General features: G+C 34.6%; 1 protein-coding gene and 1 pseudogene across 8 annotated transcripts in view; one reads left to right on the top strand and one right to left on the bottom strand.

Annotated features, from left to right (window-relative positions):
- PRKACB (protein kinase cAMP-activated catalytic subunit beta) overlaps positions 1-23,809 on the bottom strand; it is a 126,931-nt gene that overhangs the window by 11,531 nt on the left and 91,591 nt on the right. For all 8 annotated transcript variants that reach the window (XM_045478043.1, XM_045478039.1, XM_045478040.1 and 5 more), the window contains 5 exons: positions 16,833-16,931; positions 15,745-15,827; positions 12,429-12,555; positions 11,379-11,474; positions 7,714-7,836 (listed from right to left, as the gene is read on the bottom strand). In XM_045478043.1, coding sequence (XP_045333999.1) covers positions 7,714-7,836; positions 11,379-11,474; positions 12,429-12,555; positions 15,745-15,827; positions 16,833-16,931 — 528 coding nt within the window. The remainder of the gene's footprint in view (positions 1-7,713; positions 7,837-11,378; positions 11,475-12,428; positions 12,556-15,744; positions 15,828-16,832; positions 16,932-23,809) is intronic.
- Positions 4,740-4,888, top strand: LOC123600086 (annotated as a pseudogene).

Here is a 23,809-nt window from a genome sequence, read left to right as displayed (position 1 = left end):
AGTCCCACTGGCCTATCACTTCAATAGAAAGAGTACCTGGGTTCCATTCCCAGCTCCAGTTACATACATTCCCTATGCATTAGGGCAAACTCTTTCACCTTTCTGGTCTCTATAAAATGATGAATACCCTCAGGTGTGAAAAAAATTAGGTAATTTTTATGAAACTGATGCAAGGCACTAATTCAATACATTTTTAATTTTTTCAATTTTTCTGTTAGAATAATATTTTAGTGATCTGAAGCTGACTTTTGAATCAAAGAAGGAACTTGGAAGGCAACAATATCTATCATTAGATATCTAGACTAGTCTGTGCTAGAAACATCGTTTGGAGAATGCAAGAAGTTCCTTCTTGTCTCATGCTCCACCTGTTCATTTATAGAAAAAGCACTTTCTTCTTTTCTTTTGGTACTTAAATTTGGTAGAGTGAGGGAGAAAAAGGACAACTATGACCCTGTTTTATAAGGACAGCATTGTAATTATAGCTGATACCTTAAATAACTTCATCAAATTTCATTATGTAATATGTTAAACCAACTAAGAAATTCACATCTGAATTCACTCAATAGAACATTGATTCTGTTTTCCGCACTAGTTATACATTTTTTTAAAGTCTATTTATTTATTTGGAGAGAGAAGAGAGAGAGAGAGAGAGCAAGCACATGAGTAGGGGAGAGAGAATCCTCAGCAGGCTCTGCAATGTCAGTGCTAAAGCCTGACAGGCGGCTTGCACTCACAAACACAAGATCATGACCTGAACCTAAACCAAGAGTTGGCCACTTAACTAACTGAGCCACTCAGGCGCCCCTCAGCACCGGTTATAAAGTCTTGTACATTTTGGTTTTAGGAAAATTAGTATTTTCTAAAAATTAAGAGGAAGTTACATCCATAAAGCAAATCTGATCATGTTGTTACCATACCCGTACCAGGGGATTTAAATTCACTAACTGCTTTACTTTTTTTTTTTTTTTTTTTTTTTTTTTTTTTTTTTTTTAGCTTTAGAAATAAAATAAGACCGGGGCGCCTGGGTGGCTCAGTCAGTTAAGCGTCTGACTTCAGCTCAGGTCATGATCTCGCAGTCCGTGAGTTCGAGCCCCGCATCGGGCTCTGTGCTGACCGCCCAGAGTCTGGAGCCTGTTTTGGATTCTGTGTCTCCCTCTCTCTCTGACCCTCCTCTGTCTCTCTCTGTCTCAAAAATAAATAAAACATTAAAAAAAAAATTAAAAAAAAAAAAAAAAGAAATAAAATAAGACCAAAATCAAATTTGTCTATGCTCAGCTTAATCACAGAATTACAAAGTTGGTCTTTGAACAAGAAGGGAAAATTTTTACTGCTATTCTTCTACAAGTGACAGGGAGATGGTTTAACTAGTCACATTACTTTTTATGCACTGAGATAAAATTTATTGGCTTAAATGACTCAAAAGAGTTTGCACCCAGCCAACAAACAATAATCTGTTAACTTCTGTCCACAAGCATGCTAGAATAAATTTTTAAAAGTTACCTTTCAAATTAAGTACAGTTTTGGTTTTTTTTTTAAGTTTGTTTATTTTGAGAGAGAAGGAGAGCATACAAGAGCAGTGTAGGGGCAGAGAGGGAGAAAGAGAGAGAATCCCAAGCAGGCTCTGGGCTATCAGTGCAGAGCCTGATGCAGGGCTCGATCTCACGAATTGTGAGATCATGACCTGAGGCAAAATCAAGAGTCAGATGCTTAACTGACTGAACTACCCAGGTGGCCCAAATTAGGTGCAGTTCTAAGAAATATGTATTCCAGTAACAAATTTATCTAGCAAAAATGAGCATATACATTAGTAAATTTTTCAAAAGGCGTAACAACTTTTCATACATTAAGCTTTCTATAGATATGGTACCAACCTCCACACTGCCTCAAAGGACCTGAGGAAACTTAACCAGCCTGGATCTTATATATAAAAAAAAAGATCTAGTACATTTAAAAAATGCTTATAAATATTACTACCACAGGGGCACCTGGCCTGGGTGCATCAGTCGGTTGAGCATCCGACTCCGGCTCAGGTCATGATCTGACAGTCCATGAGTTCGAGCTCCGCGTCGGGCCCTGTGCTGACAGCTCGGAGCCTGGAGCCTGCTTCCGGTTCTGTGTCTCCCTCTCTCTCTGTCCCTCCCCCAATCATGCTCTGTCTCTCTTTCAAAAATGAATAAATGTTAAAAAAAATTTTTTTTAAATAAATATTACTACCACAACTGGGCTCTCTGATCTGTTCTCTTATTTATGCAGAAACAGTGGTAGTTACGATAAATCTAGACGGTTACAGAGGACCATTACCTACCCAATCCTCATTCCTTCCCCTGCAAAACAAATTGCCATCATTTGCCCAAAAGACCACTAAAGTAAGGACTGTCTCAAAGCAGCTATTAAGAATTTTAAATGACCACAGCAAAGTGTTAAAAAATGGCCTTGGTTTTAGGCAAATGGTAAAACTGCTTTTGAATTTTATGAAAATGACTACTGAGTTATCTAAGTTTCTTTATAGCCATAGCCAAATAAAAAAATGGCACTTTAATTTCCCCAAAAGCATTAACAAAGGCATCTTAGAACAAGTACAGTAGTATTTCTGCCTATGTGTATGTTATTTAGGAAACAGAATGGTGCAGAAAAGAGCTAATATAGCAGGCTTGGGACTGTTACCTTTAAGGAAAGCCTGTTTGCAAGTTTAGCCCTGGGCAGGATCTGGCAATTGGCATGGTAACAGTTCTTCACACTGATACGAAACTTTCCCTAAATAATATGAGTGGTTCACTGTACCTAGATTGTTTGTACAAACAATATGGCTTATGCCAAACATCTACTTTGCTCTGTCAGTTTGGGATGTAGGTATGGGCTAGGTAGAGGGTGTATATGTGATCCCAATAAAATCCTTGGGCACTGAGTCTCTAATGAGCTTCCCTAGGAGACAACATTTACCCATGTTGTCACAATTTGTGCCTGGAGGAATTAAGTTCATCTCTTGTCACTCCACTAGGAGAAGACTCTTGAAAGTTTGTGCCTAGTTTCCTCTAGATGCTGCCCCATGAGCCTTTCCTTTTGCTGATTGTACTTACTATCTTTTCATTGTAAGGTATCTTATAATGAAGGTACTTGTTATAATATAAGGGCTTCATTTCTTGAGTATTGCTGTATGTTGAAGTCTTTGGGTATTCCTAGCAAATCACCTAACCTGGGAATGGCTTTGGGGACCCCTGAGACAGAAAGGAATAGCTATTTGGCTGCTAATCAGTTACCCTTCATGTGAATATGAATTTCCTTTAAGGAAAAAATGAACTGACTCTTTGATCATTCTATATATATGTATGTTTACAACTTTATATTTTGTATAGTGTCTCCTTGTACATTTTTGGTGCTCATTAAAAGTGGAATAATATTTACTTTAAATATAATAGAGCTCAGAAATTTTTTTTAAATTTCAGAAGTCAAGGACTCTAAAGTTATGGTTCCACAACAGCTGTTACTTGACTGCCTTATTTCAAGTATCATTTTTTTTTTTAAGTTTTTTTTTTTTTTCAACGTTTATTTATTTTTGGGACAGAGAGAGAGAGAGCATGAACGGGGGAGGGGCAGAGAGAGAGGGAGACACAGAACCGGAAACAGGCTCCAGGCTCTGAGCCATCAGCCCAGAGCCTGATGCGGGGCTCGAACTCACGGACCGCGAGATCGTGACCTGGCTGAAGTCGGACGCTTAACCGACTGTGCCACCCAGGCGCCCCTCAAGTATCATTTTTGAACACAATATTAACTTATATATTTCTCAGAGTGATGCAGTTAAATAGAGTTGCTGTAGGAACCATAACTGATTCTTATCATAGAGTATATGGCACTGAAGTATGGAATTTAAAGACTATATACAGAAACTCAGTATATATATTGCTAAGAAATGTCAAATTTAATGTGAAAATTATTAAGACTTTTCTGTCAACTGTGCATTTCTAAACCTGAACCTTGATATCACATGAATAATTTGACATTTAAAATACCACCTCCTCCGTTTTTAAAGGCAAAATATGTGTAGGAGTGAATCTAACAAGCTGATTGATCATCTTTCTGTGCATTTAAAAATACCAACTTGAGTTAAAATATTGTAATAGAGAAAATACTTAGCAACCTGATTTTCAAATATGTGTATTTCAGTGAATTAATCACTTCATTAAATACATTTTATTTTAATTTTGATGTTACTGATACCTATAATCTATGGCTTCAGAATGGAGAGAGTAATCAATATAAAATGTTGCATAAAATAATAACACCCTTTTAAAAAATCAGCAAAAATAATTACGATTGAAACATATTTTAAATGATACATCATTCAAATCATTAAAGATTTTTAAATACAAATATAGGATTTAGAAGACCAAAATTTGAGTTTTAATGACTTGAACAATGAAAAAATTTAAATATTAGTTATTCTCCAATTTGGCTTTTATTTACTAACCAGAGAGATAATAACACTTGTAATGTGTTTGTCATGTGGATAGGGATACATTCCAGTTTGGCTTTGAGTGTTGAAACAGATGGTTTTACTGGGAATGGTGCATATGAATATGACTTTATGTTCACACAGTGTAAATCCTAGAGATCAGTTAGTACCAATATTCTGCTTCATGAGTTCTACTTTAACAGCAAAGGGGAAAAAGGAAGAAAATAACTTTATTTCCAATATGGGACAAGATAATCTGGCACCTTTAGTTAAAAACAATAGTGTACCAAGCTTTGCACCATGGCAGTATCATAGCCAATGAGGTTTATCCGAGGCGCGATTATTGCTGATTGAAAAACAATAGTATACCAAACATCCTATCATATTTCTAAATAAGTGAAGAAAGATATCAGATATTGTGATAAGATAAAATTTTATGTTGCCATTCTTCTAATAAGGTGACTAGGATTTAAACGGTTATGATTATAGAATATACACAGATTTAAATATTAATATTGGAGCCTGACTATTAAAGTTTGATATGAAATAAAAACATATTCATAAACAGGTAAACATTTTTTTTCCACATTGTGGAATGATTGGCTAGTGAAGGCCTATTCATACAGATGAAGATAGACTCATTTTAAACAAAGCCATTTTTCTAAATAAGGGAAATTTAGTTATGACAGCATCCTTGTCAGAGAGTTTTACTTCTTTTATAAAGTATAAGTAAAAGCAATATAGGAGCTTTGTAATGACCTATAATTAAATTAGAAGTAGAATTTCTAATAACTATTAGTAGAATTTCTGCATCCTTGGTCTTTGCTGAACCCTTTGATAAAACCCTGAACCGTTTTATCTCCATACATACACCTGGGATAAAGTTTAGTTTATGAATTAGGCACAGTAAGAGATTAAAAACAATGAACAATTACAACAATATGCTGCAGTAGTAAAAGTTATGTGGGTGTGGTTTCTTTCTCTCTGTCCCCCTCTCAAACTATCTTACAGTACAGTACTCACCATTCTTGTGATGATGTGAGATGATACAATGCCTATGTGATGACATGAAGTGAGGTGAATGACACAGCTGTTGTGCTGTAGTGGCCGGCTATTACTGACCTTCTGATGATGCCTCAGAAGGAGGATCGCCCGCTTTGGACTGCAGTTGACTGTAGGTCACTAAAACCGTAGACAAGGGTGGACTACTCTATGCTTCTTTCATTCAGTGATTTTAAAGTATTTCAGTTCTCTCAACATTCTTCATATGACCTTTGGGTCATATTCTTTCTTGAGATTTTACATAATCACCTTTCAAATTCTTAAAAAATTAATACCTGTCTTGTACACTACTTTTTCTTGATGTTTTGTTTATCTCAAAAGTTCTTTTACCGTGCCTTTGATATTCTGCTGGATGAAAACAGTTACAAGGATAAGAAACCTGAGGCGTAGATACCTACAAATGTAACAAGGACAGCAGTGATACCTAATGACTTAAGTATTCCTTTCTGCCTTTCTGTATTACCTTGGTGTAAATCTTTCAACACCTAGCTTAGTTATCTTTAAGAAGTATTTAATTTTTATTTTTGACATAGTTGAAGTATAAGTTCTTTAGTTAGTCCCCTAGTTTGTGAATACTGCCATAACATAAAACTTTCATAAAATGAAGGGAAATATAACTGAAAATCTTGTGATCCCTGTAGACTACATATACACTATAAGATATGGAACAATACTGTGTTGAGATGTGGATTCTAGGGGGCTGGATAGACTCATTCTGTTGGTGTCTTGTCCTCACAGTCCAGCTGTGTGGCATCCATGATTTAAATTTGAATATTGGTAAAAAAAGATAAATTACTAAATTAGGGACATTCAGGTGATATAGGTGATATAAATTTTAAGTTCATGGAGCTGAGGGTCAGCTTTTACACTAAATGTAAAGTGTGAATCTGGCTGAGGTATAAAGAAATAGAGACTTTTCCTCTATGTCCTTCCAGATTCTCTAGGTTGATTAGGCAATTCTCTGCCTTAGACTAAGGTTACAAAATAGAAAAAAGTCAACTACATAATATCTCAGGGTACTGTTATGTCAAGATTGATGCTCTATTTCCTGGTCATATTCTAAATGGGGCTATGTGATCTAAAGAAAAAAGAAAGATAAACTAATGGGGTGTACCACATGTAGGAATGGGAAAAAGGAAAAATGGGAAAATATCCCTTCCTATAAACTCTATCATAAATGTATAGAAGGTCTTTTTGGAATTTTTTAAAGCCTATTCTTTCTACGGTGGAAAGAATCAGACTAAACTCTATTAAAATTGACTGTAGTATTTTTTTTTAAGTTTTTTTTGTTTGTTTGCTTGTTTATTTATTTATTTATTTGAGAGAGAGAGAGACAGAGAGAGAGAAAATCCTAAGCAGGCTCCACGCTGTTACAACAGAGCCCAATGCAGGGCTTGAACTCAAGAACCGCAAGATCATGACCTGAGCTGAAATCAAGAATTGGATGCTTAACCACTGAGCCACCCAGGCTCCCAGACTGTAGTATTTTTTTAAAAGTGTATGCTAAGGCAAGAATGAATGGTTTGTTTTGAGATACTTTTGGAAACAAAATTAGGGATTACAAAAGAAGGAAGGTTTATGGAGTAATTACAAAATGTAAAATACTATGATATAGTGAATCTACTCATGCTCAAAAAAAAGTTATTGCCATATTTGCTAAAGATCAATGGCAATTATAATCACAACCAATATGAACAATTATATAAATATCCTTTCTCTGAACTTCCATTTTATAAAGGCTTATCTATTTTGTATTTGCTTCCAATTTTGTGGTGTTTGGCATAATTCAAACAAGACTCTCCTGAAAAAAAAAGGAGATACAAAAACAGCCCCTAAAACGTCTCTCTAAGGAGATACCCACATGAAATAACTAAGTAAGTAAAAATTTACTTACTTAGAGAAACATTGAGAATGAGAGGTATGATCCTATATTTTATAAGTGATAAAAAAGAAAATTGGTTTATCTTTTTGCTAACTTGTTTGTAAAACTGCCTCATTTTCTTAAGAAACTTCAATGATTTAATGTTTATTTTGTTATCTTAAATGAATGCTAGATACAAAGACAGGAACTATGGGTATTTTTGTATTCTTCCCAATTTAGGGTAATTATTCTGATGACATCAAATGGTTTTAATATACATATCTTACATTTCATTATAGAAATAACAAGTAATAGAGGAATAATAAAATGTATTACTTACCTTTCCAGAAACAATCTTTTCATAAATCTGAATTGGTTGGTCTGCAAAGAATGGGGGGTATCCAGCTGCCATTTCATAGATTAACACTCCTAATGCCCACCAATCCACTGCCTTATTGTAGCCCTAAGATAAACCAGCAGGAAATATTGGTTATTACTTAATCTACCAGAAGGGAATGAAGTCATAGATGATTTCAAAATGATCTTCAAGCATATGAAATTTGTTAAAGAGCAGTTGCTGCGCGGCTATTCAGGAGAGAATAAAAAATGAACAAAATGTATCAGATCACACTTGAATTAAACAGGGAGAATTTACAGATATTGGCTATATTCCAATTATATTGGAATTGGAAATATTATTAAATCTCGTTCCTAAAATCATTAAGAATATTGTAGACAATAAATATCCCCTAATTACTTAGGATAATTTAGTTGTTGCTCAACAATAGGAAGGGACTTGCTAAATTACTTTTTCAAGTCCATTCTTGGTCCATAACGTTATAAATCAGGTTTTCTAGAGCATTCATAGAAAGGCCAAAGGTTTTTAAACAAAATAGTAGATACTGGACTTCGTAGTAAACAGCAGAGTTGACTTCAAAATACTCTATATTGTTGACGTTAGGAGGGTGATTATACTAGGGGCATTCTCTTCCACTTCACAGGATCTTAATGAAAGCTACAAGTTTAATTTGGAGCCTAATAAATGTAAATATTTAAGTTTACTGTAGCTATCCTACTGTCTTCTCATCTCTAAAAGGTTACTCTAAAGGTTACTCTCATCTCTAAAAGATAACTAATCCTTGAGGTTTTTGTAAGAACTTTATCAAATAAAAGGAAAAAATGTAAATAAAAGTACATTGTAAACCAAAGGTACAATTCTAAAGTTATTTTTGTTTTCTTTCCATACTAAACTTACTAAAATTAAGAACTAGCAGTATTTGTAAGAAAATAAAAGTAAAATATTAACATGTTTATATAAAGTTTGTTATCAACTATGGTCAATGTCAGCTGGCACAAAAAACTATGGAAAAAAATTCAACCTGATCACGGAGAGAAATGAACTGAGTTTTTGCCAGATCTGGTCTGCCCTCAAATTACCTTCACCACTCCCCACACTCCAAAGTTTTGTCAAACTTTTAGCTTTACAAATCATTTAATTTTCAAATTATTAGCTAAAATCTAATGTAGAGATTTTTTTCTGCTTCTGTATGTTTTTTTAAAGGGAGACTAGCATAAGATGAATAGCACTTTGTTTTGCTCATAGAAATGGGCATCAACTATGCTTTAATTCTTTTAAGTCACTAGTAATGTCATTCATTATGATATTTTTAGTATAGTGAAAGCACGTGATGTTGAGCTGGATCCTTGTACTAAGCTTTGGTTTCTATGTTGAGATTGTGTGCTAATATTTATCAAAAATATGCCAGATACTTTTAATACCCTAAGTATAGAGAATTAAAACAAATCAGTAAGAAAAACTAAATTAAAATAGATAAATGGGCAAAGGACATGAACTAATAACTCATACACACAGAAAAAACCCACCAAATGTCTGTAAAGCATTAAAAAAATCTAATAAAGACATGAGACTTAAAATAATGAAATACCATTTTATTGCCTATTAAACCAGTAATTATTTTATTTATTTGTTTGTTTATTTAAAAGTGTGTTTATTTATTTTGAGAGAGAGAGAGCAGGGGGAAAAGAGGGAGTAGTGAGAGGGAGAGAGAGAATCCCAAGCAGGCTCCGTACCCTCAGTGCAGAGCCTGATGTGGGGCTCAAACTCACGAACCTTGAGATCATGACCTGAGCCAAAATCAAGAGTCGGATGCTTAACTGACTGAGGCACCCAAGTGCCCCATTAGTAATTATTCTGAAACTACAAATATCTAATGCTGGATACAGTGTGATGAAGTAGTAGGAGTATAAAATGTTACAATCTTTTTGGAAAGCACTTTGGCAGTATTTATTGAGAGACTTAAAAATGTTCATACCCTTTGTCCCAGTAATTCTACTTCTGGGAATCTGTCCTGAAAAAATAATTTGAAATGCAGAAAAAGCTTTATGTATAAAATATTTATGTTTATCACAGTTATTTATAATAGCAAAAAAAAAAAAAAAAAAAGAAAAAGAAAAAGGAAAAAGGAATGACTTGAATATTTAGCAATAGAAGAATGGCAAAATACTTTATGATAACATTTCAAATAAGCCATTAGAATGTTTGCGTGCTTGTTAGCATTCAAGTGAAAAAAGCTGAATACAAATTGTACATTCACTATATCTCAACTATGATAACATGCACAGGAAAATATATTGAAAAAGGCTACCTTGGGGCACCTGGGTGGCTCAGTCGGTTAAGTGTCCAACTCTTGATCTTGGGTCAAGTCATGATCTCACAGTTCATGAGTTCAAGCCCATGTGGGGCTCTGTACTGATGGTGCAGAGCCTACTTTGGATTCTGTCTCTCCTTTCTGCCCCTCCCCTGCTTGTGCTCTTTCTCAAAAAAATAAATAAATAAACTTAAAAAAATTACTTAAAAAAAAAACCTACCTCTGGGTAGTGAGATTATAGGTTTTTTTGGTTGTTTCTTTTGATTTTTCTGCATTTTCCAAATTTTGTAAATGAACATCTATTACTTTTATAATATATATGCATTTTTTAAAGTTCTGGTGCTTATTCTGTCATCATTATTTGGTAGGTGTACTTACAAAAGAAATGTGTTAACAGCAATGATATTTAGGTTATAAAAGACTAAAAAGTTATAGATGATTTAAATTATAAAGTTGAGAGGAAAGCTGAATGAGATCATTTATTTTATTCTTATTATATAGTTATTTATAGTTATTCAGGTTGTAACTATCAAGGCATGTGTGTTATCCCTTTCTCTTTCATTGTTCCTGTTTGTGCTCAGTTATTGTTAATTTTTCCTTTCTAGCTGTTTCCACCTAGGGATGGCAGTGGAACGGAGAACAGAATGGAACCATCCTTTTAGGTATGACTATAGACTTCTCTTACCATATTTTCACTGTTTTGAAAAGTAGAACAATCCTCAACAGACTATCAACAACTGTCTTTCAAAACATGGACTTTTTTTTCTTTTTATTACATCTATATGAGATGATGTATGTTAATTAAACCTATTGTGGTAATCTATCCCACAATCTATGTAAATCAAACCATTACACTGTATGCCTTCAACCTAGACAGTTAGGTCTGGCAGTTACTTCTCAGTAAGACTGGAAGAAAAAAATATGGATCTCGAGATCAGATTTATTCACATTAATTTTTTTTTGAAGTATAGTTGACATACAATATCCTATTACTTGCAGGTGTACAACATAGTGATTCAACATTTTATATACATGGTGAAATGATTACTATGACAAATCTAGTTACCATAGGCCACAATACAAAGTTATTACAATATCATTGACTATTTTCCCTATGTTCTACCATACTATTTCTCTTAGATCCAGAGTTAAAATTGAGAGGTTACTGAGTTAGTGGTAGACTGCCAGTAATTATTATTTAGTAATCAAACAGACATAAATTCATAATTTAGATTAAGTAAAAATGTAATACTAGATCAGTAAACTGTTTTTATAAAAGTCCACAGTGATGCATGCCTTATATTTTTACTCTTACATAATGACATTATAAATATACCTTGCTAAGGATTATCTCTGGAGCCAAATATTCTGGAGTGCCACATAATGTCCAAGTTCTGCCTTTAACTCTTTTGGCAAACCCAAAGTCTGTGACCTATAAAAGAAAAAAAAAATGTGTGAATATTCATTATTTCACAATAAATATATTTGTTGCACCTCAGTTCAAAGTTAAAAATCAGGGTTAAAATTAAAACCATGAAAAAAAATTAAGTCAGTGTAACTGAGACGAATCCATGCAGGCCACTATTAGTGAATGAAGGTCCACTCTGGAGAGCCTTTTCCTGACTCAAAGAAATAAACACACACAAAATGGTAAAAGTAAATGCTTTTAACAAAAATGAAGCAATGCTAGAAGTATTTCTTGAGTCCAAGCATGTGCTCTGCCATTAGTCACGTCATTGGCAATACAAAAGTATCAACAGGAGAACCTATTGATAAGTGTGTAAAAAGGGATGTTCTCGGTCTATTCACAGAAGTGGAAATAAAACACCCCCACCAGTTCTGTATTGGTAGCCAGGGCTCCTTTGGCTGCTGCTGTTAAGGAGCACAGACTCTGGGGACAGCTGGGTTCAAATTCTGACTACCATTTACTGCCTGTGTGATTTGCTGTGCCTTAGTTCTGTTAGCCTCAAAACGAGGGTAACAGCATACTTACGCTTTATAAGGTTATCTGGACAAAAAAATATGATACATGTAAAACACTCGGAATGATGCCTGGCACTAAATGAGAGCTCACAAATTTAGCTATTCTATGTATTTCTGTACGTAGGAGCCTATGTTCATTCAATTCACAACTGCAGACTATGGGAGGTATAAACAGGTTCTATTCTTGATGGGATTTTTGGTCTCTGCAATAGTGGCAGAACCGTGAGCTCATTTAAGCTATTAGGAAGATTGTTAAGCTCTCCCATATGCCAGACATGATGCTAAGCTGTTAGGAAGAAATAACTGTCTCACTCAAAGAAAAACATCCAATATTGGTAGTTGAGGTTAAATACATACAACTTTTACCTAGTAATACATTATATATAATGTGTTCAAGTCATACCTGGATATAACCTTGGTGGTCAATTAAGAGATTTTCAGGTTTTAGATCTCTGTAGATGAGGTCTAGTGAATGGAGGTACTCGAATGTTAGCACTATCTGAGCTGCATAGAACCGTGCATGGGGTTCACTGCGAAGAAAAAGAAAACACTGAATTTCTGTAAAATGGGTTAACACACGGTAATTAGTAGATTATGGAAAAAATTAATATAGGGTAGAAATATTTTGAAAGCAAATTTTTTTTTCTTTTAAACATTTAAGAATCTTGTTAGTTTCTGAATATCTACTAAACCTCTGAACTATCTTCAGATAATAGTACTTTAATATACTTATGGGGCAGCATACATTGAAGAAAAATATAACTCTAAAACAGTCATCTCATTTTAAATTCTTATCGGCCATATTAGAAGCTATTGATACCTTTATAATTATGTCTCACTTTGAGAATGATTGAAAAGCAAACATGTCAATACATGGTCTATCAGGCCATTGTTACTGTTGATAAGCTCCATGTACCTGTCTCATAAATTTCAAGTGCTTAAAGAATTTCACTACACAGAAGTTGTTTAACTGCATTAATCTGCAGACTGATGCCATTTGACCCAGACTATTCCTATTACAAAAACAATATATTCTCATTATTAAAAAAGCATAAAAAATGTAGATGGAGGATAAAGAGCTCCCGTAATCCTATCCAGAAAGCATAGATACAATCATGGTGTCTGAATTTCCAAATCTTCTACTATGCATGTTTACACAGATATATAAACACAGGGGTAATCTGTATGTTTGTGTAAACATGTACAGTTCTTGTATGCACAGATTAGATCAATTGACAGATAAGTGTCATGTTGATGCCACATTCAGAGCATTACTCCAAAGGATGTACTGATTTTCTAGTTTGAGTTTCTCTATCATCTTGTAGTGTACACAATGAATTCTGTTAACTGGCCTGATAAACTGCAATGACTTTCAGATTTATGTCCTCAATGAATAACATGAACTATGAATAGAACTTCCCTCAAGATGGCTGGCATGAATTTGATCTCATAGCACCAGAAATAGAAATTCCAAAAAAGATTATATATGCTGCTCCTTTTGCTTGTCACTCTATTTCCTAGGTTCTAGCCTAATACATATCAGGTGCTCAGTAAATATTTGTTGAATAAATGAATATGTAAAGAAACAAACTTTGGGGGAGAATATTTTATAATACCATTACAGTTTCAGCCCCATCTCAACACCATAAATTCTGTACCATAGATTGTATGACAAGAAACAGGGGAACATTTTAAGGGGAGACTGGAAGAATCATCCTGGTCATTGAAATATCCCTAACTTTGGAAACATTTGACCTGGAAGGCCCCTCCAATTTTCTCCACGCATCTATAAATACAAGATGCACTTAGCATCTTATAAATAGATATAAATTTATCATCACAAATATAAGATGTACTAAGCATTTTATATTTATTTCCACACACTGATATTTGATTGGAGGAACACAAACATTACATAGATCTGTGATCCAATTGTTGAAAGATGAAAGCAAAATATTCTATTGGAAGACTTAATGCTGAAGCAGCTTTAAGTCTAGACAGTTGCTATTTAAGTACAGAATCATAATGACTGCCCTGATTCTGATTAAAGCCATGCTCAATAATAACTCAATATTCTTCTTGTCTTAAAGTTCCTAGGATAGGAGTTAACAACTTGTCAAGTGTACGTGTAGTATGAGTGAGAAGTTAGAAAAGACAGTGTGTCTCAATAGTGAATTATTGCAATCAACTCGCTTTCCTCCTAGTACCAAGTCAAGTATTAAAGAAATAGGAGTGTGGGTAGTTGCAAAGGAAAGAAGTTAGTAATGATAGAGAATGGAAAAAATATTTTTTGAAGATAGGTTTAGGTGTAATGCTTCAGTGTAAAACTTTGAATTATCAAGGGCAATCTGAGGATGCTGGGCCTGCATGGACAAGGGTAGTAGAAGAGAGGACAACAGGAGGTAAAAGGAAATCATTAAAGATAAACAGAAGTTGCTTTGCATCAGCACAGTGCCTGACACATATTAGGTGCCTTACCATATCAGCTCAATAAGTGAATTTTGGCTTAGGCTTCAGGTAACTAAAATAACTCTAATGTTGGCCCATAACTGAATACGATCTTGTGATAATCTGAGTCTATCATCATCTCTTTCTGAATCGGATTATCATCATCAGCCAGTTTGCACTCCTGTACGTGCTTTCAGCATACCAGCTCATAATGTGCTAAATGAAGCTGGACGTGCATTCTTTCAGTGATTACTAATGAACAGTAGTAGCTTACAAATTATTACACAGAGGTAAAGTTAACAGAATTTATAACCTGTTTTTAAAAAATTTTTTAATGTTTATTTATTTTTGAGACAGAGAGAGAGCATGAATGGAGGAGGGGCAGAGAGAGAGGGAGACACAGAATCTGAAGCAGGCTCCAGGCTCTGAGCCATCAGCCCAGAGCCCGACGCGGGGCTCAAACTCACGGACCGCGAGATCGTGACCTGAGTTGAAGTGGGACGCTTAACCGACTGAGCCACCCAGGAGCCCCAATATAACCTGTTTTAAAAACTGTGTGGCCTTGTTAGCAATAACCTAATAAGGTACAAACTCTTTTTTTTTTTTTTTAATGTTTATTATTTATTTTTGAGAGAGAGAGATAGAGAGAGAGAAGCGGGGGAGGGGCAGGGAGAGAGGGAGACACAGAATCTGAAGCAGGCTCCAGGTTCCAAGCTGTCAGCACAGAGCCCAACACTGGGCTCGAACTCACCAACCATGAGATCATGTCCTGAGCCGAAGCTAGACGCTTAACCAACTGCCACCCAGGCGCCCCAAGGTACAAACTCTTTTAAAATTATGTATGTATTTTTAAAATTCAACAAAAACTTTAAGGAGAATTAAATTTGTGCAAAATGAACTTCTTAATCACATCACTATGATGCCATTATTATCTTTTCCATTTATTCCTTTCTTCATCTTTACACAAACCTCTTCCCCAGAGTTGTAGTATTAATATTTGTTCAATAAGTACTAGTGTGTTTAAATTCAATTTTTGCATCTTCTGAAAATTCTCCAAATAATGGATCTTCACAATATCTACCAATGGTAGAATACTTACATTGCTATCATGGTGCTTTTATTTGATTTTTAAAACTCAGTAGGGTGTGGCCTCTTATGAATGTTTCCATGTAATTTTTCATATAGCTAACATATTACTAAATGAAATGAAATAAATTTTTAGCATTGACAATAACTTAAAAAAGATTTGAGGAGGATAAAGTATTAGTTACCTGAACCTTCCAATTCTTCTTAGATGTGAAAACATTTCACCCCCAGGGACATATTCCATAACCATGTATAAATTAGAATTATCCTATGAACAAATAAAAAGGATAAGTAAATCAAAATTATGAAACCGAGATTATTTCAAGGAAATATTTAAAGATGTTACCATGTTCAATTAGAAAAAGATAAATTAAAAAACCCAAGAGATTACTAACATTGGGAAAGAGAGAATAAATGGAAGATGCTCTAATTTTTCTTCAGTGGGGAATTCATTCCCCACCCCCAGCCCAAGTATTCTTGCCACAAATTAGTCTGGGATATTTGCTGTTCCTGTTCTTGCAGGGAACCCTAACTTTTGAACAATTAAACACTGCAGGCGTGACTTAATACTATAGTGGATGCAAAGGAATAACAGTTAAAACAACAATTTGAAAAAGTAAGAATGTTTACATTTTAGGTGCTAAACTACGTCAGAGAGATGAATGATTTTTAATATCATCCTAAACATACAGGTGTTCATCTGATTTAAAGAATAACGGAGGAAAAGGGAAAAGGTTAAAATGTTTCAGAGGAACTAAGACTACGAGATGCCAAGTGTCATTCTAAAGAGTTGAAAAGCTATCAACTTAAAGAATAAATCTTGTTCAACTTTACGAGAACATTGAGGGAGGGCCAAAGACTGTTCTGCCTTACATAAACGGAAAGACTAGAACACAAATTACTAAGGAAAAGAGGATGGTAAGACTGTGTCAGAAAAGGTTCAAGAGAAAAGGAAGTTAGGTGGGCGTATTCATTTGCAAGATTGTAAGAACTGCTTAATAAGATATTACTATGGATTTTGATAAATGGAAATATTTGAATTTATAATAGCATCTCATGAAAAATTACACATTACCTTTAAAATTTTCCCTAGGGAAAGCCAAAACCTTTTCAAATATGAACATAAGTTTATAAACATAAAATCTAAATATATTACTTTTTTATTTATTCATATTCTCCACGTTTATCATATGGCTCAGAATCCTATCACAGTTTCATATTTTAAAAAATATGTGAGGGTAAAATTATTTTATTTGAATATTGTAAAATCTACCTTAAAAGCATACTCCAGTCGAACAAGAAAAGGAAAATTCACCGCCTGTAATATTCTTTTCTCATTCAAAGTATGCTCTATTTGCTTCAGTTTAACAACCTGTAATTGAGAGATAAATATATTTAATGTACTGGAACAGAATTTAAAATTTACTATAATTTTAAAAGAATAAAACATAAATAAAATGCTTACCATATAATGAGCTTGGATAAGCAAAATCACTAAGTTGGATAAGGGTATGATAATAACCAATAACTAGGTTTTTATCAGATTCAAATGAAACACCTAGCAGAGGATTTAAAATTTGGTCTTAAGAAGGGCAACTATGATTTTCAGTCAAGAAGCAAGAGCTAAGAAGTACTTAAAAGAAATAATACATAACTTAAAAGAAATTAGTATGTGAAAATACTCAGCTCCTAATTAGTTACAGTCACCAATCACTGCAATAGGTAGGTATTGATTTTCAATCTTCAGAAGATCAGCAAGGAAATTAAGAATTGAAGAAAAGCCAATAATTGAAAAACACTTTCAATTCAAACTGGGTAAAAATGAACAATCTGTTCATTTCCTAATACCTGAATAAATAGAAGATTAAATTCTAAAAAATCAATTTGTGCAGCCACAAGAGAGGACACACAAAATATGGGCAAAAGACCAACTATATCGTTATAGGAAATAGGTTATTTAGGATTAATCAAGCTTCTTCTGGATTGTCTACTCAATCAAATACATAGCAGCAGGGGAAAGTGACTTATTTTGACTTCACAAAGACTGTGCTTCTATCCCACATGTGATTCTATTTTTAATTTAAGAAAAGGTGACCTTAGGGAGATATAAATACTTGTCTGGTGTATGTATAAGTCATTAGCAGCTGGCAGTCTTTCTTGCTAGAAGCTTACCGTCAGTGTGGGGCAGTCACCGAATTCAAGAAGTTGAACATAGGCAAAGTCAAGTTACCATCCAGTTATTAGTATATACAATTATAGTATAAAAATAGTAGTGAGCAAAGAATACTTCACTGAGAGTCAAAAGATCTGTATTCTAATCTAGGCCTTCTCATCCAGCAGTTTTGTGGCTTTTGGAGATGTTATTTCAACTCTTAGGATCTCAGGTTTGTTTTGTTTTGTTTGTTTTTGATGTAATATGAAGTGGTTGGACCATTGCTGTCTAAATTCTAACTAGTCACAGAACTAATTAGTCCATACTTATAATAACAAAATATGTAACATTGGCTCGAGAATTACTATTGCTTTGTATTTACTTTTTAAAAAATAGGCTTTTTTTTTTTAAAGCAGTTTCAGGTTCACAGTAGAATTGGGCAGAAGATACAGAGATTTTCCATATTCCTCCTATCCCCACACACGCATAGCTTCCCCCACTAGCAACGTCTTCCCAACCCCGCCCCCTTCACACAGGTGTGTGGTATATTTGTTACAAGTGATGAACCTACATTGACACATTTTTTTTTTTTTTACACTGGCATCTTTATCACCCAGTGTCCATAGTTTATACTAGGGTTTACTTGCACTGCCCAAAATTTCTGTGTTCCACTTATTCATCCCTTTCTCCCTACCAATCCCAGGCAGTCACTGATCTTTTTACTGTCTCCATAGTTTTGTCTTTTCCAAAATGTCATATAGTTGGAATCATACAGTATACAGCCTTTTCAGATTGGCTTCTTTCACTTAATAATATGCATTTAAAGTTCTTCATGTCTTTTCATGGCTTGGTAGCTCATTTCTTTTGAGTGTTGAATAGCAGAAGGTACATCCATTGTCTAGATGTATCACCTTGTTTACTTTTGTATATTATGATCTAGCAGATCTTTAGTTAGGTATTGAAATAAGCAATAAAAATTGCAGTAGAGAGGCTTTCTGCATTATAGCCCTAAGCCAACCATGTGTATGTAGGGCATAACAATTAAAAATAGAAATGAATCCATGATATATGAAGTGGCAAAGCATAAGTGCTTAGTTAATTTTTAAGTTAATTTAAAAAATTAACTAATTAAAATCTAATTTACTTTTAAGTGTGTGCATTACTACATATGAAGCCTAATAATGCAATCAAGATAAAGACAAGAAAACGTCTGCCTTAATGCTGCATAAAATCTACTTGCAAGTATGGTGTATGAATATGTGAATATTAATAGGTGAATAATTGCCAAATGAGAGTTATGGGTTGTAAGTATTTAGACAAGAAAATGTTTATGTTAGGCCTAGTACATCATCTTTTTAAGTTCCAGATTATTCATCTATAAAACACGGATAATAATATCTACTTTAAAAGTGGCTCTGTGAATGCATGTGAAGTGATTAACATGGTGCCTGGCACAAAGTGAAAGCTCAAAAGATGCCAATTGTTATTATAGCCTATTAAAAAGGGTAGGAGTTCAGCAGGGCCTTATAGATGAATAGATGACAAAGGTTAGGAAAAGATAGAGGAAACAGCACAGGGTTAATATCCAGAACCATTACCTGAAGGGGTAAATACACAAAGGTAAGTGCGAGTGCTAGTTTCATTTGACAATAGCTTAGGACAGTGCTTCTCAAGATTTGGTAGTGAAATATCACTAAATGGCAGAGAAAAGTTAATAAGTAACCCTGGGGGGTTAGTCCATGTTCTACTTTCAAAATACATATAAAATTTATATTTACTTCTTAATATTTCTGTTGGCTTAAATATGTATATTTAAAAGCATTTATAAATGATTACTTATCAGCTGATTTATTTTTTTCACCAAATACTTGAGGAGTTATTAATAAGGAAGATGGGCTATCTGTCATCACATGCTCCCCTGTCCCACCTAGCATGGCACTGTATACTTCTGAGGGTCAAGTTTCAATGAGAGAAGTAGCGAATAGACGACATATAGGGGAAGAGTGTGAAATAAGACTATGGTAGAATATGGAAGAAAGTTATGAAGGGTTGGAAGTAGACTGCAGGGTTCTATTTTTATTTAATAAATATTAGGAAGATTTTTGATTGAGTAAATAAAATTATATGACACGGTGGGGCACCTGGGTGGCTCAGTCAGTTAGGCATCCAACTTCAGCTCAAGTCACGATCTCGCGGTTCGTGGGTTCGAGCCCCACATCAGGCTCTGAGCCCTGACAGCTCAGAGCCTGGAGCCTGCCCTGGATTCTGTGTCTCCCTCTCTCTTTGCCCCTCCCGTGGCTCGCACTCTGTCTCTCTCTCCCTCAAAATAAATAAATATTAAAATTTTTTTAAAAAGTTATATGATATGGTAGGAAAACTTTTCTGGCAGTGAGGAAGGTGAATTAATAGACGGTGAAAAGCCTGGGGTTGAGGAAATTAAGATGTTATTGTGAAAGCCCAGGTAATGTTAATAAGGGACCAAACTAGGTAGTGGTACTTTAGGGATAACAAATACATTTTAAAGGAAAAATAAACAAGGAGTATAGGCACAAAGATCAGACAACCCTAATCAAATTCTTGGTTTATCTTACTAGCCTGTTTGATTTTGGAAAATTTACTTAAATAGAAGGGTCACTGGCTTAAAAGGGAGATTAATATCACACAAAGCTGTGGAGATTCATTGATACAGTAAATATAAAGTACCTAGCAATGCTTGACACAATGTATAGAATGAAGAAATATGATTTTCCTTAATTCCTGCACTGATTTCCTTCCCCTCAACCCTTAAGATAGGAACAGCCAAAACTGAAAGTTTTGTGACATCATTAACAGAAAAAGTGACTATAGAGTATTATTTTATTACTCATCTTTGTCAAATTCAAATAAATAAACCTGAAAACATTCAGAGTATAAAATCTTTGTCTTAATTATGAATAAATCTAGAACACTGCCATAGCAGAAATAACTTAGAGTGGCAGCTATTCTTCTGTTATGATTTAACCATGAGGTAACTTTCTCAGTAATTTACTTAACAAGTCACCATCTTGCCAAAAAAAAAAAAGTTATTAAAAACTTATTCCCTAAATACTTTAAACATAAAAATGGCACATTATGTAATCCTTGTAATACATTATGACGAAAGCATATTCTATTAATTCCTTAAGAAAGATAACAAAATATTAGGGGCTATCCAGACACTAACATTTTAACGACAGGTTTAATAAAAAATATTTGATTCACATAAAAAATTTGAAGCATTTTGTTGTTGTGCTACCAACATGAGTGTACAAATCACCTGCTCTGATGCCCAATGACCTCATCTAGAAAACAGAACATGAACTAGCTGGTTTCTAAGAGCTCCATGCTCGGATTGTACAAATTAGGGGTGGAGAGTTCAAGGATGAGTCGAAGCTTGGATAAGAGTTCAGAGGGAGGGTGCAGAACATGAAAATAAGACGAGGGGATAGTCCAGAGATCGAGTGTAACAATCTTTAAAGAGTAGACAGAAGGATAAAATAATAGGAAAAGGCACATTAAAGAAGAGCCCAAAAAGGCAGGAGCATAATTTAAAGAACAAGGGGTTACAGAAGGCAAGGGACAAGGGTTCTAAAACAAGTCCTGTGCTGGGAAAACTGGACAGCGACATGCAGAAAAATGAACCTGGACCACTTTCTTACACGATACACAAAAATAAAACTCAAAATGGATGAAAGACCTAAATGTAAGAAAGGAAGCCATCAAAATCCTCAAGGAGAAAGCAGGCAAAAACCTCTTTGACCGTGGCAGCAACTTCTTATTCAACATGTCTCTGGTGGCAAGGGAAACAAAAGCAAAAATCAACTATTGGGACCTCATTAAAATAAAAAGCTCCTGCACGGCGAAGGAAACAATCAGCAAAACTAAAAGGCAACCGACGGAATGGGAGAAGATATTTGCAAACGACATATCAGATAAAGGGTTAGTATCCAAAATCTAGAAAGAACTTGTCAATTCAACACCCAAAAAACAAATAATCCAGTGAAGAAAATGGGCAAAAGATGTGAATAGACACTTCTCCAAAGAAGACATCCATATGGCCAACCGACACATGAAAAAATGCTCAACATCAGTCATCATCAGGGAAACACAAATCAAAACCACAATGAGATACCACCTCACACCTGTCAGAATGGCTAACATTAACAACTCAGGCAACAACAGATGTTGGCAACGGTGTGGAGAAAGAGGATCTATTTTGCACTGCTGGTTGGAATGCAAACTGGTGCAGCCACTCTGGAAAACAGTATGGAGGTTCCTCAAAAAATTAAAAATAGAACTACCCTACAGCCTAGCAATTGCACTACTAGGTATTTATACAAAGGATACAGGTGTGCTGTTTCATCGGAACACATGCACCCTGATGTTTATAGCAGCACTCTCAATAACAGCCAAAGTATGGAAAGAGTCCAAATGTCCATTGGTGGACCGATAGATGAATGGATAAAGATGATGTGATGTGTGCGTGTGTGTGTGTGTGTGTGTGTGTGTGTGTGTGTGTGTGTGTATATTGGAGTATTACTCCGCAATCAAAAAGAATGAAATCTTGCCATTTGCAACTATGTGGATGGAACTAGAGGGTATTATGCTAAGTGAAATTAGTCAGTGAAAGACAAATTTTGTATGACTTCACTCATATGAGGACTTTAAGACACAGAACAGATGAACATAAGGGAAGGGAAGCAAAAATAATATAAAAACAGGGAGGGGGACAAAAACAAAAGAGACTCTTAAATATGGAGAACAATCAGAGGGTTGCTAGAGAGGTTGTGGGAGAGGGGATGGGCTAAATGGGTAAGGGGCATTAAGGAATCTACTCCTGAAATCATTGTTGCAGTATATATGAACTAACTTGGATGTAAATTAAAAAACAAACAAACAAACAAACAAAACACGTCATATAAGATGAGCAAAAAGAGCCCCCTGGTCTTGTTGATTAGGCCACTGGATTGGTGACCCTCAGTAAAGCCGTTTCAGTGGAGTAGCAAAAGGTAGGAGGTAAAACAAGGAAACAGCTAAATTGTTGTAAGTTAAAGAATTAATAGGAAGTGATTAAACTATTTTTTCAGGAAGCATGGTTACCAAAGTTACATGATGCAAGGCAGTAAGACAAAGATGCACAATTAAATGTATTTGTAAACATGTACATGTGTATTTAATTTTAGAAAGACTTAAGTCATTACTCCTTTTCATGTTAGAGGCTAGATTTGTTTTTTGTTTTAAATCAGAGTTTGGACTGGAACTTCAGACCAGTCTAATGCTGTGCTGTCCAACATGGTAGCCGCGAGAAATTTAACACTTGAAATGTGGCTTATCTGAATGGAGATGTACTGTAAGTATAAAATATACATCAGCTTTTGAAGACTTGGTATGAAGTCTTGTAAAATATTTCAATGTTTATATTAATTACATGTACAATAATAATATTTTGGATACACTGAGTTAAATAAAATCTATTAAAATCAATTTCAACTACTTCTTTTTACTTTTTAAATGTGGCTACTACTAAAAAAATAAAATCCTTTATGTGGCTCACATTATATTTTTATTAGACAGCATCAGTCTAGCCACTACCTATAACCCTGACTACTAGCTCAGTACTATTTCCTCCACATTTTCCTACATCCCAGTAAGCCAAAGTGTTATTCTTGGGAACATAATATCTATAAGATAATCTATTAAGATTTGCCATTCATCTTTTATGTTCCCTTCATCCTAAGTGATTATCAGGAAAATAAAAGCTTAATATTTAAAGCATAACTATCTTCAGACCTCCTGATTCATACCAATATGTGATATACCAATATATACCAGACATACCAATATGTGATAAATACTTAAAAATTGATTTTTCAAAATGATTTAATTGACATCTAACATTATATTAGTTTCAGGTGTACAACATAATCATTTGATTTTTTTAATTTTTTTAATGCTTATTTATTTTTGACAGAGAGAGAGAGAGAGAGAGAGAGAGAGAGAGACAGAGTACGAGAGGGGGAGGGGCAGAGAGAGAGGGAGACACAGAATCTGAGGCAGGGTCTAGGCTCTGAGCTGTCAGC

Source organism: Leopardus geoffroyi, chromosome C1, assembly GCF_018350155.1.
Source record: "Leopardus geoffroyi isolate Oge1 chromosome C1, O.geoffroyi_Oge1_pat1.0, whole genome shotgun sequence".
Lineage (NCBI taxonomy): Eukaryota > Metazoa > Chordata > Mammalia > Carnivora > Felidae > Leopardus > Leopardus geoffroyi.
Note: the sequence above shows the minus strand (reverse complement) of the source record. Positions and strands in the feature narration are given on the sequence as shown.